This window comes from Oryctolagus cuniculus, chromosome 3 (assembly GCF_964237555.1).
Source record: "Oryctolagus cuniculus chromosome 3, mOryCun1.1, whole genome shotgun sequence".
Classification (NCBI taxonomy): Eukaryota; Metazoa; Chordata; class Mammalia; order Lagomorpha; family Leporidae; genus Oryctolagus; species Oryctolagus cuniculus.
Genome location: NC_091434.1, coordinates 43880147 through 43896608, shown reverse-complemented (window position 1 = coordinate 43896608; position 16462 = coordinate 43880147). Strand labels below are relative to the sequence as shown.

The following is a 16462-nucleotide window of genomic DNA, read 5'->3' as shown; positions in this document are numbered from 1 at the left end:
GAGTGGTAAATTATATTAAAACCAAAAGGGTTATTATAAAGTCCCATCAACACTGTGAGTTTATGACCATAGAAATACAGATAAAATATTAAATCATATATCTTCCTCAATGTGAATGTGTATATATATATATATAGACACACATGTAGAAAATGCTGACTATAAAGACTTTTCTTTTTTGTTGCCATAAGAGAAAAAGGAGCCTAATTCACAGAATTCCTTGTCATTTTAGATTTCTTATTATCTACCATGATTAAGCAATAAGAGTTACATGAGAAAATATAAACCCAATTTTTAAAATATTTTACTCAACACAAAATTCTCTATCCCAGAAAACCATAAATTTTAGTAGATGTAACACTCTAACAAAATTTCAGAAAGGATGCTCCTTTGCTTCAAACCAGTACTTGTCAACAGTAGACACTATGGACAGCTCCTCGCTGTGGGGAGTCTCTCATGTATACTGCAGGGTGTTTAGTAGTCACCAATTCTCCTCCTCCCAGTGTGATAACCAAAAATGTTCCCAGGCATTGTGAAATGTCCCCCATGGGACAGAACTACCATTGGCCGATAAGCACTGCTAAGAACAGATCTTGTGTTCCTCTAATTTATTCACTTTAAAAAAGGATATTTGGTTTATAATTTACATTGGAAGCAACCTTGCTTTACTAATAAGGTATCTGGTATTAAATTTTGAAAGCAATGTCCTCCACTCAGTGAAAAAATTCTTATTACTGGGTTGGGTTTAAATTTCTTTATGGTTAGTTAATAGGTTCTGATTTTTACTTTCAAATAAAGCAGACTTTACACTTTCTGTAAGGCTTCATTCAGCACCTGCTCACCTATGAATAGCAGATACAACTCAGCTGAACAAAGCTGGAACAAATAACAAGTATTTTTAAGTCATTTGTGAGAGCATGATACTGTCTTCACGTTACTCATCTAGGACACATTCAAGGAATTTTGAAATAAAAGATACCTTAGATTGCAAGTTGTTCTTAATGAAATTAACCTTTCAAAAATATAGTATATTTTTCATACAGGTTACCAAAATTTCAGCATCTATTTCATTAAACATTATTTCATTGTCTTAAAACACTAGCAAGTGTTAAGAAGCATGTTTTTCCAAAACAAGACTATTGATCAAATGCAAAAATACTGTAATATCCGCTGGCTCTGGCATTTAATTAGCAAGAGATGTAACCAGAAAATTCACTGAAGAAAAAAGATATTTATAATTGTTGACTCTTCCTTTCATAAAGATGAGAGAAAAATCCTCAAATCTTGCTGTGTGTGTTAGCGTGTGTGTATTTTTTTTTTTCCAGGAGAAAACACATGGCAATGTCGGGGTAAAAATACAGGCTCTGAGTCACATGCAAATCCATTTCATTTGACTCACCTATATGATAAAGTCCGATCCAATCACTGGGGTCCACCTCCTCTTTAATGTCCCAGAAGATGATGAGGTTCTGGGCTTGCCCCAGCGTGTACTCATACATGCTGGCAGTTAAGCTGGAGCGGCTCTCCGAAGTCACCAGGTCCGTGTCGCTGTTGGCCCGCTGCAGGGTCATGTTCTCTGGCAGGGAACTCTGGGCCGCAAGGCTCTGCAGGTTCTCTGGGCTCAGTGTGTACCGCATCTGGGGATTTCGCCGTCGCACAAAAAGCAGATGCTCCCGGGCTGAGCTAGCCATCCCGTCTGCCTCTCTGAGGATGGTTTCCTACAACGCTGCAAGAAAGACAAGCGTAAAACATCACTGCCACAATGCAAAGAATTAGACTGCAGCTTCCCAGAAATAAAGCCTTGAGGAATGTTTATGAAAGCCCAACCATGAGATAATCTTCTGCTGTCAAAATAAAATCTATTATTCTACTGTCAAGTGACAAAGTCAGGAGCAACCGCCAGACTCTGAGGTCACATGACCCCAAAGCGGTCAAACACCTGTGGGCTCAGTCTCACTTGGCACAACTTCATCCTGGCAGTTAGAGAAGAGGGGATATCTCGACCATCCCTTTTAGGTCTGCCCTTTCTCAAGCACCCCACCTTCAGATATGGCATCCTTTTTTCTTTTTCCTTCCCACACACGGATTTATTTCATGCTGCAATTATATTTTGATACAGCAAAACAGAATTTTAACACATACTAAGTACAGCTTTAAAAAACTGAACACAATTTCCTTAGCACAGGAATGTAATTCATGAAAGGATTTTTGGGCAAGTCGGGAAGCTTTCTCAGATGTCACCTCTTAAATACAACAGCCATCATATGTAAAACTACAACATCCCAGCAATCCTCATTCCTCTTTTCTTGCTTTATTTTTCTCTGTAGCAGTTAGTATGATGTGATGTGCTTCAGAACTTACATATTTAATTGGTTATTGTCTACTGCCCCCAGCAGGAAGGTAAGCCTCACAAATACAGGGCTTTTCATCTCTTTTGTTGGCTGCTTTATCCCCAGTGTCTACAGCCCTGCCTAGAACAGGGTAGGTGTGGCTAAGTGTTTGATAAATGAACTGATGAAGGACTGTGGGGAGCAACTGGGAGCAACTCGGCCTAGACTAAGTTACTGGAATTAAGACTTATTCTATGCATCTGCTTTCCCACAATATGGCGCTGAGAAGGGAAACAGCTTCTACACAGCTGCCTCCAGTTCAACCAATAAACTGTGGGACCTGCTCCTGATTGGAGGAGAGCAGCGTACTCGGCGTGTGGGTAGCAGAGTTGGAAGAGGACTATAAAGGAGGAGAGAGACGGCATGCACCAGGAACATCTAAGGGGAACATCCGAAGGAACACCTGTGCAGCCCCCGAGAGAGCCGGCCGGCGGTGTGCCGCTCCCCCGCGGAAGTGGGGAAAGTGGCTAGGGGGAACCGCCCTTCCACGGAGGTGGAAGGGACGGTAGCCAACCCAGGAAGAACCAGCAGCAAACCCGGGGAGGGCCGAGCAGACAAAAGAACAACGCAGGGTCCTGTGTCGTTCCTCCACGAAGACGGGGAGCGACAAAGGACAGTGAGCATCACTCTCCTACCTGGAGACTCCCCAGCATGCCTTATAATTCAAGTGCCTTTTCTGAATCTGCTTCTCATCATCCCGATTTTCTGTCTGGTCCATACCCCTTCAACCATCTGGATCATGATAAGCTACTTCCTCCAGCTCCCACTTAGCCTCCCAACCTAAGGAACAGGGCCTTCCCTGTTGGAACTGACATAGAGCTCCTTGTGGCTTGCATTGGCAGATGCGACCAGGATCCTTGCAAGACTTCTGTACTTTAATCCAGTACTTTGGAGGCTCTATCTGTTAGTATCCTCTGGTCTGCCCACAGATTCATACTACCTTCCTCAGATCCTATTGGCCTTAGATAAAATGAATCTGCTTCTCTGGAACATAACTGCTTTCAAAACTACCTAAGCCACTAATGTATTTATGGATTTAACATTAATTCCGCACCACTAGTTTGTGCTGGCATCTTCAATACATTTTATTTTATTTAAAGGCAAACTCAATTGGGTTCTGGAAAGTCAGCATGAATTTCCATTTAAAGAGCAAACTAATGGGCTGGCGCTGTGGTGCAGCAGGTTAAAGCGCCAGCCTGCAGTGCCGGCATCCCATATGGACGCTGGTTCGAGTCCCAGCTGTTCCAATTCCTATCCAGCTCTCTGCTATGGCCTGGGAAAACAACAGAAGATGTCCCAAATCCTTGGGCCCCTGCCTCCATATATGGGAGACAAGGAAGAAGCTCCTGGCTCCTGGCTTTGGATCAGTTCAGCTCTGGCTGTTGTGGTCACTTGGGGAGTGAACCAGTGGAATAGAAGACTTCTCTCTCTCTCTGGCTCTACTTCTCTTTGTAACTCTGTCTTTCATATACATAAAACAAATCTTTTTTTTTTTTAAAGAGCAAACTGAGGTGGGCATTGGTGTAGCCATTAAGACGTTGTTTGGGAAGGCTGAATCCCCTATCAGAGTGCCTGGGTTCAAGTACCAGCTCTGTTTCTAATTTTGGCTTCTGGCCCATGTACAATCCATGAGGCGGGAGGTGCTATCCCACACACTTAGATCTCTGTCACTCATGTTAGAGACCTGGATTGAGTTCGGAGCTTCTGGGTTTTGGCCTGGCCCACCCCTGGTTGTTGTGAGAATTTGGGAAGTAAACCAGCAGATGGGCAAAGTGTGTGTGTGTGTGTGTGTGTGTGTATGTGCATGTATGTCTGTGTGTGTCTTTCAAATAATTTTGAATAAAGAAATTTATAAAAGTAATAATAACCTCACTAACCTTGGGTGCAACAGTGCATTAAAACTAACAACCTTAGATAATGAATCTGAGAAGGGGGTGAAGAGGTGTAGAGTTCCCTAGTTTCATTCCCTCATCCATTTCAATCCATTTCACAAATTCATTGGGTAAAGAGGACATATTTCCATTTATAGGGCTGCTGTTCTACAAGTATATTTATTCAAGTAGTTTCATCCATTAAGTCAATCTCATACTTTTAACACAACCTCTTGAATTGAAATAACTTGGGTTGGTAGGCAAAACATCCTACATGTAAAAGACAGAAAAAAAAAATGAACAGAGAAGTCAATCACCCATTTTAAAGGTATTAGTCTCAGACCTCTCTTCATAAATCTAGCGCTTCTTTTATGTATATGGTCTGCAGTAACTCCAACATCATAATATAACCCAAAACTGTCAGTCAATCTACAAACCGTGACAACTAAAATAATAGTAACTTCCAATCTGAGGATGTCATGAAATGCTATTTTGTGGATTTCAGCAGACTTTAAAACTCAATGAGTCGGCCACCATATCAGCTTCAGCAAAAATTATAAATAGATAGAAGTGATAAAAACCAGATTGTGTAGATTTGAAGTGGAAAGATCAGTGGGGTCAGAGTAAAGAGTTCAGACTCTTCTCCAAAGGTTGGACAGTAAAGGTAAAGAGGCAGGTAATGAGTTCGCCTACTTTTTCATTCTGTTTTGTATTCAGATTTTGTATGTTTATAATGAGAACACAGAAACTAAAAATAAGGAAGTATTGTTGAATGACTGAAAGAGAAAAGGGTCAGTAAACAGGAAGAAGGAAGATGTAGGAAATATATATATTTATAAAATATATATTATATATTTAAATATTAATAAAATATTATATTTTATATAAATTTATTTGTTTATAAATATATATATATCACTGAGGGAGACCACTGAGGAAGGACTAAAAGTCAGAATACTTAGAGCATTGCGCAACAGAAATATAGTGAAACTCATATATGTAATTTTCAGTCCATATTAAAACATGAGAGGTGCAAACTTTAACAACATGTTTTATTTAACTTAACATACCCAAACTATTAGTGTTTCAACTAATAGTTGGATAACAATAATTCAATTTAGTATAATTATTAATATTGAATTTAGTATAAACTATTAAGGTACTTTTTTATAAATTTTGGTACTTAGACTTTTAAATACAGTGTGCATTTTACACTTAATGCATATTTCAATTCAAACTAATCATAACTAAGTAACTCAAATAGCCACAGGTGGCTGGTGGCGCTTGGAATGGACAGTTTAAATGTTAGCCATAGAAGTACCTCCAGGTTTCCAAACATCTTGCTTCCTTTTCAACTCGCTCCCATTAGAAAGGTCCTTGGGGAAGTTAAGAGGAAAGCATTATTGAACTAGCTGACATTCGTGTTTGAATAACCAAGGGCCAGCATTGTGGCACAGCAGGTTAAGCCACTGCTTGGGATGTTCGCATCCTATATTGGAATGCCAGTTCAAGTCCCAACTACTCTGCTTCTAATCCAGCTCTTTGCTAAGACATTCTGGGAAGCAGCAGATGATGGCTCAAGTAGCTGAGTTCCTGACACCCACGAGGGAGAGCTAGATGGAGTTCTTGGCTCCTGGCTGTAGTCTGACCCAGTCCTGGTTATTGCAGCCATCTGGGGAGTAAAATAGTGTATGGAAACACACTCTCTCTCTCTCTCTCTCTCTCTCTCTCTGTGTGTGTGTGTGCGTGCGTGTGTGTGTGTGTATCTCACTGCCTTTCAATTAAATACATAAATCTTTTTTAATAAAAGTGTGTTTATAACCAAGAGTTACTTAATCCTTCCAAGGATTCTTACGTTGCATTTTAGCAGAAAGTGATGGGCCACATCTCTATATGGAGGGATTTTGTCATCCTATCTATGAAGATAACAATCTGGGGGTAGGAGGAGGGTTTTCTAGGGAGAGACTTGAGGAAGGGATGTTGACAGGCACCAGGAGTTCTTGTGGACTCCTTCAGCTTCTCTTATTCTGCCCTTTAAGCTGCACTCTCTTTAAAAGCAAGAACAGGGGCCAGAGCTTTGGCGTAGTAGGCTAAGCCTCTACCTGCAGCAACAGCATCCCATATGGGTACCAGTTCATGTTCCAGCTGCTCTTCTTCCAATCCAGCTTCCTGCTATGGCCTGGGAAAGCTTAAAAGACTGTTCAAGTGCTTGGGCTCCTGCACCCACATGTGAGACCCCGAAGAAGCTCCTAGCTCCTGACTTCAGATCGGCACGGCTCTGGCTGTTGCAGCCATTTGGAGAGTGAACCAGAAGATGGAAGAGCTTTTTCTTTGTCTCTCCCTCTCTCTATCTGTAACTCTACCTCTCAAAAAAATAAATAAAATTTTAAAAAAGCAAGAATAGGGCCCCAAAGGGGCTTGTGTATGTCAGGGAAGGAGATAAAATTGAGAAAGAGTGTATATTTTTTTTAACAAATACTCATACAGCACTTATTCCTTCTAAGTAATTTACAAATATATATGTTATTTGTAAACCCTAGGTCAAAAATTAATAACTGTACTATTTATACTTAAGTGTCATACTGCTTTCATATATTCATCTATTCAGTGGAAGTAATTTATATGTACACGCAAGATTGCAGTAAGGATTAAAAGTATCATGGTGAAGTGTTCAATAGAAAGTAGCTACTGGGGCTGGTGCTGTGGTGCAGTGGGTTAATGCCCTGGCCTGAAGCGCCGGCATCCCATATGGGCACCAGTTCAAGGCCCGGCTGCTTCACTTCCAATCCAGCTCTCTGCTATGGCCTGGGAAAGAAGTAGAAGATGGCCCAAGTCCTTGGGCCCCTGCACCCGAATGGGAAACCCCGAAGCTCCTGATTCCTGGCTTCAGACCTGCGCAGCTCCGGCTGTTGCGGCCAATTGGGGAGTGAACCAGCAAATGGAAGACCTCTCTCTTTCTCTCTCTCTGCTTCTCCTCTCTGTGTGTAATTCTGACTTTCAAATAAATAAATAAATCTTTTAAGAAATGTAGCTATTGTTATTTCAGTAGGCAAATAATGTAATTACCAAATTAATGAATGCATTATTTAGTTTGAGGAAGCTATCTAAGTCTTAAGAGACTGAAAAGAGAAATACCAGGATTTAGAAGACAGTTAATAGAAATCAAACGCTAAGGACCAACTTCATGCATGAAAATCACACATCCTGCCTTGTACTGGATGGCCCCATACTTACAAAGAAGAAAACAGCCCATCCTTCCCTGCCTCCTATTCTACTAGGCTGCTGGCCTCCAAAGTTCAGAAACCATCCACATTACGGTACACGGTCCTTTGGGTTATGGCTTAGCAACTCAACCACAGTGCTGACAGCATTGTTTTTGCACACAAAATTCATTCCAACTTCCAAAAGTTGTAAAAGAACATTAGAGCCCCCTACTCACAAGCGCACCACAAGACAAGGTAATGTTAGGAAAATCTTGAACACAGAATGTGAAGCAATTCAGTTGGAAATGTACCAATAGCAGTGGGGGGGGGTACCAGTCAAGGATCTTAATCATACAAGTGAAAGTATGAAAGATCATTTGGAGAAATACCTCCTGAGAGTTTGTGCAGGGATAAACAGGATAAAAACTGAGGAAAGTCGATATTGGAGAACTCGACATTGGGGAAACCTGATAGAAGCTGACCAGTCAAGGCACAGGGCATTGAGTGCTGAAGAACAAATTTTAGAGATGCAAAAAGAAATATCAATCAAGAATATTTCAAGGAAAAAAATCCAAAGACTTGGTGACAGATTGAGTATATAGAATAAAAGTGAAGGGAAAATTATGACTAAATTATGGATTCTCAGTGTTTGTGACAATAAACCCACAGGCTGAACAATTCAATACCATTTGAGGTAAGTTTGAAGTCAACACAACATATCCAAATAAATATTTCCTAGAGTCTTGTGGCAATGGACCTACTGGTTATTGTGGGACCAGGGATAAAACAAATAGTCAAATGCAAGATTCTGATTACTAATATCCTTAGTATTAATTAAAATCGACTACGCCAATGTGTCTCTAAAAGGCTTAGCTCAGGATTTAAAAGCATTTATATGGTTATTTTCCTTTACATAACTTAAATCAACCAGAAAAGAAATAAAACCAAAATGCTTAGATTACAATGAGACTATTACCAAATCTGTTTTGAAAAATTTAATCTTTCCCCTATAAGAAATGTGTTTTTGGGGCCAGCTCTGTGGTGTAGTGGGTTCAACTGTCATCTGCAGCACTGGCATTCCTTGTGGGCACCAGTTCAAAAGTCCTGGTTGCTCCACTTCTGATCCAGCTCCCTGTTAATGGCCTGGGAAAGCAGTGGAGGATGGCCCAAGTGCTTGGGCCCCTGCACCCACATGGGAGACTTGGAGGAAGTTCCTGCTTCCTGGTTTCAGTCTGGCCCAGCTCTAGTGGTTGTAGCCATTTGGGGACTAAACCAAAAGATTGAAGATATCTCTCTCCTGTCTGTCTGTCTGTCTCTCTCTCTCTCTCTCTCACACACACACACACACACATGCACATACACATATACTCTCTGTGTGTGTGCATGTGTGTGTCCCTCTCTTTGTAACTCTGCCTTTCAAGTAAAGTAAATAAATCTTTAAAAAAAGAATATATTGCTTTAAAAGAAATGTGTTTTCCATAGTAAATAATATCCAATACAATGCAAAACTTAATTCTCCAAATTTCAATAAAGTTATAATAAATCAATGCACTCTAAAGCTTCACTCAAAACTTTACCTTGTTTGATGCAGTGTCCTCATCTGGGTAAATGACTCAGACAGTAGGGATGGACGGCTGTCACATGTTTTTTCCTACTGAAATCTAAGAACTCTTAATTTCCTTCTTGGTTTCCTACCTATGGTTTCTGCAATAAGACAGCCAAATCTTCAGAAAAATTATTCCGAAAAGCTACAGAAGAGAAAGCTGATGGTAAGGGAAACTGACCATTATGCATTGTGTTTATTGAACAGAAAGCTAGTCCTTCAAGGTTCCTTGACAATCCATCCCTCCCTCATAGAATCTGTGCTATGGCTGTGGCCCACTCCCAAGAAACACACCTGAATATGATGTAGCACTTCTTTCAAAACCATCCTTCTTGTAAGTATGATTAGGTCTGCACCATGCTGCTCTCTCAGATAACAGACATCTGCTTAAACAACAACTGAAAACAAAAATCATTTTTCTTCCAGAGGTCAAGAGAGATTTAATTACTAAGCAAATAATAAAATGCCACAATGCACAACTTTCACTTCCAAATCCAGCAGATTTTGTTCAAAAGACACAGACAGTAGCAGATGACAAAGACATTCAGCAAGTGTTTTACCTAAAACATTTTTCTAAAGAATCCAGAGGTGAATGTCAATTTCCTAAAACTCACCTGAGGGTCAAATACTGAAATTAGAATTACTTGTCAAAAGATATTATATAGGTTGACAAATGCATCTAAGAATTTTAACTTTCTGGACTATACACTGATAAACCAATAGTAATAATTAATAACTTTAATTCTTCAAATTCCCTAAAACTATAGCATGCCAATATACACACTTGTTCAAGTATACTATGCCCTCAAACTCTATTTTTCACTATATGAGTGAGAAAAACAAAGGAGAAAAAACTAATTTTAAAGTCAAGAGACACTGAAAAAAGTAAAATTGGCCTGCAATAAGCAGAGATACAAGCAATTTAAGAGAAAACCATGTGAGCCAGCCACAGCAAGGCCAGTTCACATCTGAGATGAAAAAAGCCATCACCAAATTCTCAACTAAAGATTCTGCTCCAGTGGGTTTCCCTGTGTCTGCTAAGTGAAAGCATTTAGAGTCATTTTGTTGTGTTTATCATAGATCATCATTACCCAAGGTTTAGATTATTTGACAAGTATATGCTAGTAAAATGCTTAAGAAGACCAGAAAAATGCCTTTTATACAACCTGTCAAGAAATGAGAATTTGATACAGGGACTGCAGTAGCTAGAACTAGCCCCCAAGTTTACTCTCTTTCAAGGTGGAACAGTATCAGAAAACACAATTCATCCTAGAGGCACCTGTCCTTTAGGAAAAGCCTATTCTGTACCTAATTTTTTTAAAGATTTATTTATTTATTTACTTACTTATTTATTAATAAAAAGGCAGAGTTATGGGGTTGCGGAGAGAGAAAAAGAGAGAAATCTTCCATCCAGTGGCTTACTTCCCAAATGGCTGCAACAGCCAGGTCTGGGCCAGGCTGAAGCTAGGAGCCAGGAGCTTATGAAGGAACACAAGGAATTGAGCCATCTTCTGCTGCTTTCCTGGGCATGTTAGCAGGCAGATGGACTGGAAGTGGAACAGCAGGATCACAAACCAGAAATGACTTAACCTACTATTTTACCAAATAATATGTTATGATCTACAACATAAAAATAACCTGATATAAATCTGGGAAAAGGATGTATAAATAGAAATAATTTTAAGTTCCAAAAGTTTTAAATTATAAAGACTGAGTTAACCAGTACTTTCAAGACACTAAATTTTGCTTTGGATCACTAAATATGTGACCAAATTAAAATGAAAAATTAATTAGTTTAATTTGAATTAGAGTCAGGAATTTGGCGTAGCAGTTAGGATGCCTCTTATCTGCATCGCATATCAGACTGTCTAAGTTTGAGCCCAGCTCCACTACCAGTTCCAACTTCCTGCCAATGCACCCCCCAGGAGGGGAGGTGGAAGCGATGGCTCAAGTTGTTATGGTTCTATCACCAGACAGATTGAGTTGCTGCTCCTGATTTCAGCCTGGCTCAGTGCAGCTGCTGCAGGAATTTGGGGAGTTGAAAACTATATAGGTGCTGCCTTTCCCTCCCTCTCCCCTACCCCTGCCTCTTAAATAAACAAACACAAATTTAGAAGTTTAGTTACTTAAGCTCAATAAGGTTTTTATTAATTTTTGCAGCTACTATTTGATAATTTGCAGAAGAAAAAATTTAAATAATTGATAATTATATATCAAATAACAGAACAAAAATGGAAAACTTTTTTGTTGTCCATTAAAATGTCAATGTTTGAAAACAACAGTACTCAAGTGGAAGTGTTTAGGCAGAAATTCATCTGCAGCTGAGAACAGTTTTACAAAGCTTTTTGGACCTTGAATGTGCTTAATCTTCGACCCAGGGCTCTAGTCTAAAGAAAGAAGCAGAAATGCTGGCAAAGATTTATGAAATGATGCTACTGCAACATCATTCATAATAGAGAACAAGTTGAAAGCAAAATAAATTTCCAACAATGGAAGAAGAGTCAAATTATGTAGATTTAGGCTATATATGTAGACTATACTTTTCAGACTTTCATGAAGCCACTGAAAGCATATTTTTAACATTTAAGTGGAATTGTTCACCAAGACATAATGGTATACATAATCAAATGGAGCCATGCACCACTGAATGGTGGGAATATGTTCTGAGAGATGTGTTTTTAGGCAATTTTATTGTCTCAGGAATATCACAGAGTGTACTTACAAAAACCTGGATGGTATGGATCACGCAACACGGCCTCCTGACACAATCAGGAGAAAACATGAGAGTATGAGGCTCTTGCTGGTGTAACACAGTACTGCTGTAAACTTTTTTAAAAAATAGAAAGTCTACACTCTAAAATGATGATTGAAAGGCATAGTAAACACACAAACCAATATCATAACTATTTACTATTATTATCAAATATTGGGTATTGTACAAAATTGTATATGTTGCACAATTTTACCAGTAGATAGTATAATAGGTTTGTTTATACCAGCATCCACAAACACACTGAGTAACGTGTTGTTTTACTACAATGTGATGGCTACAATGTCACTAGGCAACAGAAACTTTTCATCTCCATTCTAATCTTAGGGGACAGCCATCAGGTATGAAGTCCTTGTTGACCAGGACATCATTTTGTGGTACCTGACCATACTGTTACAAACACAATATAATGACGTTGTTTAAAACACATATAGAACAAAAGAGGACACTTTTCAGTAGTGTCTTTTATCTAATGGTACCATATCATTAATGGACCTTCCCTGAACACCTTCCGAAAAATTTCAACCACTCCAACACCACCTATCCCATATTTCACTGTGTTATTTTTCCATCAGAGCACTTTTCATATTCTTCTGTACAGTAAAATTTATTAGTTTATTGTGGATGTTTTACTAGAATGTATGTTTCATAAAGAAGTGTAAATAACAAGTATCACTTCTAAGCTGGCAATTGCACCTACATGGTTTTCTCAGTAGAGTGCCAAGAACAATGTCATTCAATTTAGTGATCAATTACTATTTTTAATATTACAAATGTTTTGACACACAGTAAGATTTCTAACCACAGTGATTTCATTGTTAGAATGCAATGGTTGTGGCGCCGCGGCTCACTGGGCTAATCCTCCGCCTTGCGGCGCCGGCACACCGGGTTCTAGTCCCGGTCGGGGCACCGGATTCTGTCCCGGTTGCCCCTCTTCCAGGCCAGCTCTCTGCTGTGGCCAGGGAGTACAGTGGAGGATGGCCCAAGTGTTTGGGCCCTGCAGCCCATGGGAGACCAGGATAAGTACCTGGCTCCTGCCATCAGATCAGCGCGGTACGCCGGCTGCAGCGCGCTGGCCGCAGTGGCCATTGGAGGGTGAACCAACGGCAAAGGAAGACCTTTCTCTCTGTCCACTCTGCCTGTCAAAAAAAAAAAAAAAAAAAAAAAAGAATGCAATGGTTGTGACCAAATATTTCAAACACACAGGTTAAATTTTGAAATCCAAGACTATCACCTGCTGCTTACCATTATTACAGAAGTTAACAAAAGGTACATTAAACCAGAAAAAAAAAAAACATCAAAAAGGGATAGAATTAAACAATAAGAAGTAATGACAATTTGGAAAGAAGTTGCACATAAGTCCACACTCAGAGTAGCAAACCTTCCTGACTGTTCATAAATAATAGTCATGCAATGTCTACCAAGTATGAGGCAACTGTATTAATTCCAGGGATACAACAAATGAAACAGACTCTATTCTCAAGGAACTTGCAATCTTAAGGTTAAAAAAAATTTTAATGGGAATTCACAAATTCCTAAACTCCTTCTCAATAGGGCAGAGAATCATTTGGAAGAATCAAAAAATTAAATGAACATCAATATACAGCATGCAGATAAGAAAATAGTTTCATTCAGTAATATAATTTCTAATTCAAATATTAGGGTAAAAATGTTTGAAGGAGTGAACATTTTACCTAGTGTTTAAGACACTCACATCCTACATCAGAGTGCGTGGGTTTGATTCCCAGCACTGCATCCTAACTTCAGCTTTCTGATAGCACAAACCTGTGAGACAACAGTAATGGCTCAAATAACTGAGTTCTCAGCCCTCCCACCACCCCCCAGCTCTGGCCTGGCCCAGTCTCAGCTTTTGCATTTCTTTAGGAGATGAATTAGCTGATGTGCCCTAGAGTTCATTCTTTCTTGCTTGCTCTCTCTGTCATAAATAAATATTTTTCTAAAAATGCCTCAAGACTTTTCTCAAAGGACTACCTCCATAGTATTAAAGTTTTCAAAGAGTTTTTGACCAAGAAGAAATGTTTTTATCTAAGTATTCATTCCCCAGCTCTACTTCATTAAGGAGCTGAAGATGAAACCAGAAAAGTATCACCAAATAGTGAACTAAAGAGTTTTTAAAGTAATTCCCATTCAACTGTTTATTCCACCTAGTGTTAGAGTTTATCCCTGAAAGTCATTTCTTTTTTTTTTTTTTTAAGATTTTATTTATTTATTTGACAAGTAGAGTTACAGACAGTGAGAGAGAGAGAAAGGTCTTCCATCCACTGGTTCACTCCCCCAATGGCCGCAACAGCCAGAGCTACACAGATCCAAAGCCAGGAGCCAGGTACTTCTTCCTGATCTCCCATGTGGGTGCAGGAGTCCAAGAACTTGGGCCATCTTCTACTGCTTTCCCAGGCCATAGCAGAGAGCTGGATTGGTAGAGGAGCAGCTAGGACTAGAACCGGCGCCCATATGGGATGCCAGCGCCAAAGGCCATGGTGCCGGCCCTGAAAGTCATTTCTGTTAGTCACTCTCTGAATGTCAGATGTCGCACAGTAAGCTAATTGCAAAGACAAATTGCATGAATTTATAAAAGACTCAGGAATTCACAGAAATCAATAAAGTGAGCTGGGAGAATCATTTCAATCATGCAAAATTACAGATTAATAAGGATATGGCAAAATTAGGACAATTAGCAAGTGTGGAGAAAAGTTTAAATAATGTGAATGCCGTAAGAGTAAAGAGAAGCCTGAAAAAGTCACTTCAGCCATACAGTAATTTTTGCAGTAATGGCTTTATGATCGTGATGAGAAACCATAGTGTGTACCCATAGAATTCTCATGGAAAAGAAAATTGATTCCCTCAACCCTCTAAAAGTTTTCACATCTTATTTGCTCTTTTTTCCTTCTAATAATTAGGCTATAATTATGATTATAATGTAAATTTTGTCATAAATAAACTGATTCTCATTGTGTGAATTTTTGTTAAACCCATGGGTGCTGGCAGTTAGCCTAGTAGTAAAGACACCTATACCCCACATCAGAATACCTGGGTTTTATTCCTAGCTCCAGATTCCTGCTAATGCAGACCCTGAGAGGCAACAGTGATTGCTCAAACAATTAGGTTCCTGCCACCCACATGGAAGACCTGGATTAAATTCACCCACATGGAAGACCTGGATTAAATTCCTATCTCCTATCTTTGGCCCTGGCCTAATCCTGGCCATTGCATGAATAATTTTCTCTCTTGCTCTCTCTCTCTCAGTCTCCCTCCCTCTATACCTTTTTCCCTTCCTCCCTCTCACATAAATAATGTTTTGAAATATCATCTCATTTTTTTCTCCTCTTTATTATGAAATTTGGCTTCTCAACGTAAATGGTAATTTTTCTGGTCCCTCCTGCCTATCCTCAGCTCCACTCCCCAGCTTCATGTTATCTCCACAGCTACTCTTTGAAGGAGCTGTTGATCGTAGATATGATTTCCAGATGTGGACACCAAGCTAGTGGTAGCCCTACAAATGACTGGGTTGCCAATGCAACATCATGTGGAAATTAGGCTTACCCACAGAATCTTGGAAGAAAGAAAGATGAAACCAAGTTTTAGCTTTTTAAAGTCTTAAAGTCAGTCCCTCAAAACCAGAAGCCAAGTAGGACTCCTGAATTGCCTGGTTTACTTTTCTGATTCTCCCTTACTTTCTCTGTCACAATTTTGGTTCACCTACAGTAAGTTTTGTAGACATAAAAAGTAATATATACGGATATATATGTATGTGTGTGTGTGTGTATATATATATATATATATTAGCTTTCGTTACCCATAGATTTAATGCATCACAATTATAAACCCATAATATCATGGAGAAGCAGAAATTTCCCTTCCTGAAGGCAGTGTCCAAGGGCCCTGACAACTCACTGATGGCAGCATGATAAAGAGGCCCAAGGAGGATCAGCTGATGGGAGACCTTCCTGAGCAGGAACTCAGCAAAAATCACACCATGCCCATTTTTTCCATTCCCCATTCACCTCCTCAATTTTAAAAAGGGTAATGGCTTCCTAAATAAAAGGAAAGCAACAGGTGAACGTTAGTATGTAAAAATCCTGAGAAGAGAAGTTCCTCCTAACCATGGCAATGCTGGGGTAGGTTTCCATGGCACTTAGGTATGTGTAAAAGGAAGAAAATGGTGACAGTCTTCTTAGCCAAAAGATACAGAGAAGAAAGAAGAAACTGGTGCTACGAAGTCTGAGGACTTTGCCTGCCAAAATGTAGTACGAAGTTTCTTCCACCTATTGCATGAAATCAGTTCTCAGCTCTCCAGCTGACTTCAGAATTGTATGTAGTAGGTTCTCACACAAAGTATCTACCTCTTCCTCTCCCCACTAGTTTTGTCAGAAGTCCAGTGCAATGGCAGAAATACTGTACTCGCTGAAAGTAGGTCAAATGAAAATTTATGAGTAAAGCAAGATTTGAAGTTTGGTGGAATTTCTATAGAATAGAAAATTCTTACAAAATACTGAGAGCTGAATCAACCCTTAAGGCATTCGGATCCGGCTGAAAAGCCCATGAGAGTATTTCAGGCATGGAAAGCCAAGACACTCTGGGAAAAAAAAATGACCTAAATGAAAGAT

The 16462-nt window shown here is 39.5% G+C and overlaps 1 protein-coding gene across 9 annotated transcripts in view; it reads right to left on the bottom strand.

Moving 5' to 3' along the window:
- The window catches only part of HECW2 (HECT, C2 and WW domain containing E3 ubiquitin protein ligase 2), a 445235-nt gene that overhangs the window by 251179 nt on the left and 177594 nt on the right, over window positions 1-16462 (bottom strand). For all 9 annotated transcript variants that reach the window (XM_051849334.2, XM_051849331.2, XM_051849332.2 and 6 more), the window contains exon 2: window positions 1400-1726. In XM_051849334.2, the coding sequence (XP_051705294.1) occupies window positions 1400-1691 (292 nt within the window). In that variant the 5' untranslated portion in view covers window positions 1692-1726. The remainder of the gene's footprint in view (window positions 1-1399; window positions 1727-16462) is intronic.